The sequence below is a fragment of the Emiliania huxleyi genome (genome assembly GCF_000372725.1).
Source record: "Emiliania huxleyi CCMP1516 unplaced genomic scaffold EMIHUscaffold_9114, whole genome shotgun sequence".
NCBI classification, from domain to species: Eukaryota; Haptophyta; order Isochrysidales; family Noelaerhabdaceae; genus Emiliania; species Emiliania huxleyi.
Window position 1 is genome coordinate 1 of NW_005195208.1, and position 1,203 is coordinate 1,203.

Below are 1,203 nucleotides of genomic sequence, written 5' to 3' on the forward strand. Positions count from 1 at the left end.
GCCGCCGCCATCGCCACCACAGTCGCCCCCGCCCCCAGCCCCACCTCCACCATCGCCGCCGCCGCCGTAGGGGCTGCGGCCGCTCTAGCCTTCGCCGCCAGCCGCGCCGCCGCCCTCGCCACCACCGTCGCCGCCACCACCAGCGCCACCACCGCCCTCACCGCCGCCTCCATCAGGGCTGCCGCCGCTCTCACCCTCGCCGCCAGCCGCCCCACCGCCTTCGCCGCCCCCTCCCTCGCCGCCACCGCCCTCACCGCCGCCTCCCGCTCCGCCGCCGCCATCGCCACCGCCCCCGTCGGGGCTACCGCCGCTCTCGCCCTCGCCGCCGGCAGCGCCACCGCCCTCGCCGCCGCCTCCTGCTCCACCGCCGCCCTCGCCGCCGCCCCCATCCGGGCTGCCGCCGCTCTCGCCCTCCCCACCAGCCGCGCCACCGCCGTCGCCTCCACCGTCGCCCCGTCCACCCAGCTTGCCGCCGCCCCCATCGCCGCCGCCGTCGCCGCCTCCTCCCACCCCGCCGCCTCCCTCGCCCCCGCCCCCATCGGGCCTGCCGCCGCTCTCGCCCTCACCGCCGGCAGCGCCGCCGCCCTCGCCGCCGCCACCAGCGCCGCCGCCGCCCTCGCCGCCGCCCCCCTCCGGCCTGCCGCCGCTCTCACCCTCACCGCCGGCCGCGCCGCCGCCCTCACCGCCGCCGATCTCGCCGCCACCTTCGCCACCGCCGCCCTCACCCCCGCCTCCGTCGGGCCTGCCGCCGCTCTCGCCCTCGCCACCAGCCGCCCCTCCACCCTCGCCGCCACCACCCTCGCCGCCGCCCTCGCCACCGCCGCCGGCCCCGCCGCCACCCTCGCCCCCACCCCCGTCGGGGCTGCCGCCGCTCTCACCCTCACCGCCAGCCGCGCCACCGCCCTCGCCGCCGCCTCCCGCTCCACCGCCACCCTCGCCGCCGCCTCCGTCCGGTTTGCCACCGCTCTCGCCTTCGCCACCGGCAGCGCCACCACCCTCGCCACCGCCTCCAACAACGCCGCCACCCTCTCCTTTGCCCCCGTCTTCGCCGCCCTCGCCGCCGCCTCCCGCTCCGCCGCCACCCTCGCCGCCGCCCCCGTCCGGTTTGCCGCCGCTCTCGCCCTCGCCGCCAGCCGCGCCGCCGCCCTCGCCGCCGCCGCGGTCACCGCCACCATCACCTCCTCGCCAAATGCGGGGTTGGCG

General features: G+C 82.0%; 1 protein-coding gene across 1 annotated transcript; it reads right to left on the reverse strand.

The window, feature by feature from the left end:
• Window positions 1-44: 44 nt before the first annotated feature.
• EMIHUDRAFT_125321 (hypothetical protein) lies at window positions 45-1,175 on the reverse strand (the record flags this gene model as incomplete). The annotated part of the gene is made up of 1 exon (XM_005757302.1): window positions 45-1,175. A coding segment is annotated over one exon (1,131 nt), but the record flags the coding sequence as incomplete, so codon positions are not given.
• Window positions 1,176-1,203: the final 28 nt, after the last annotated feature.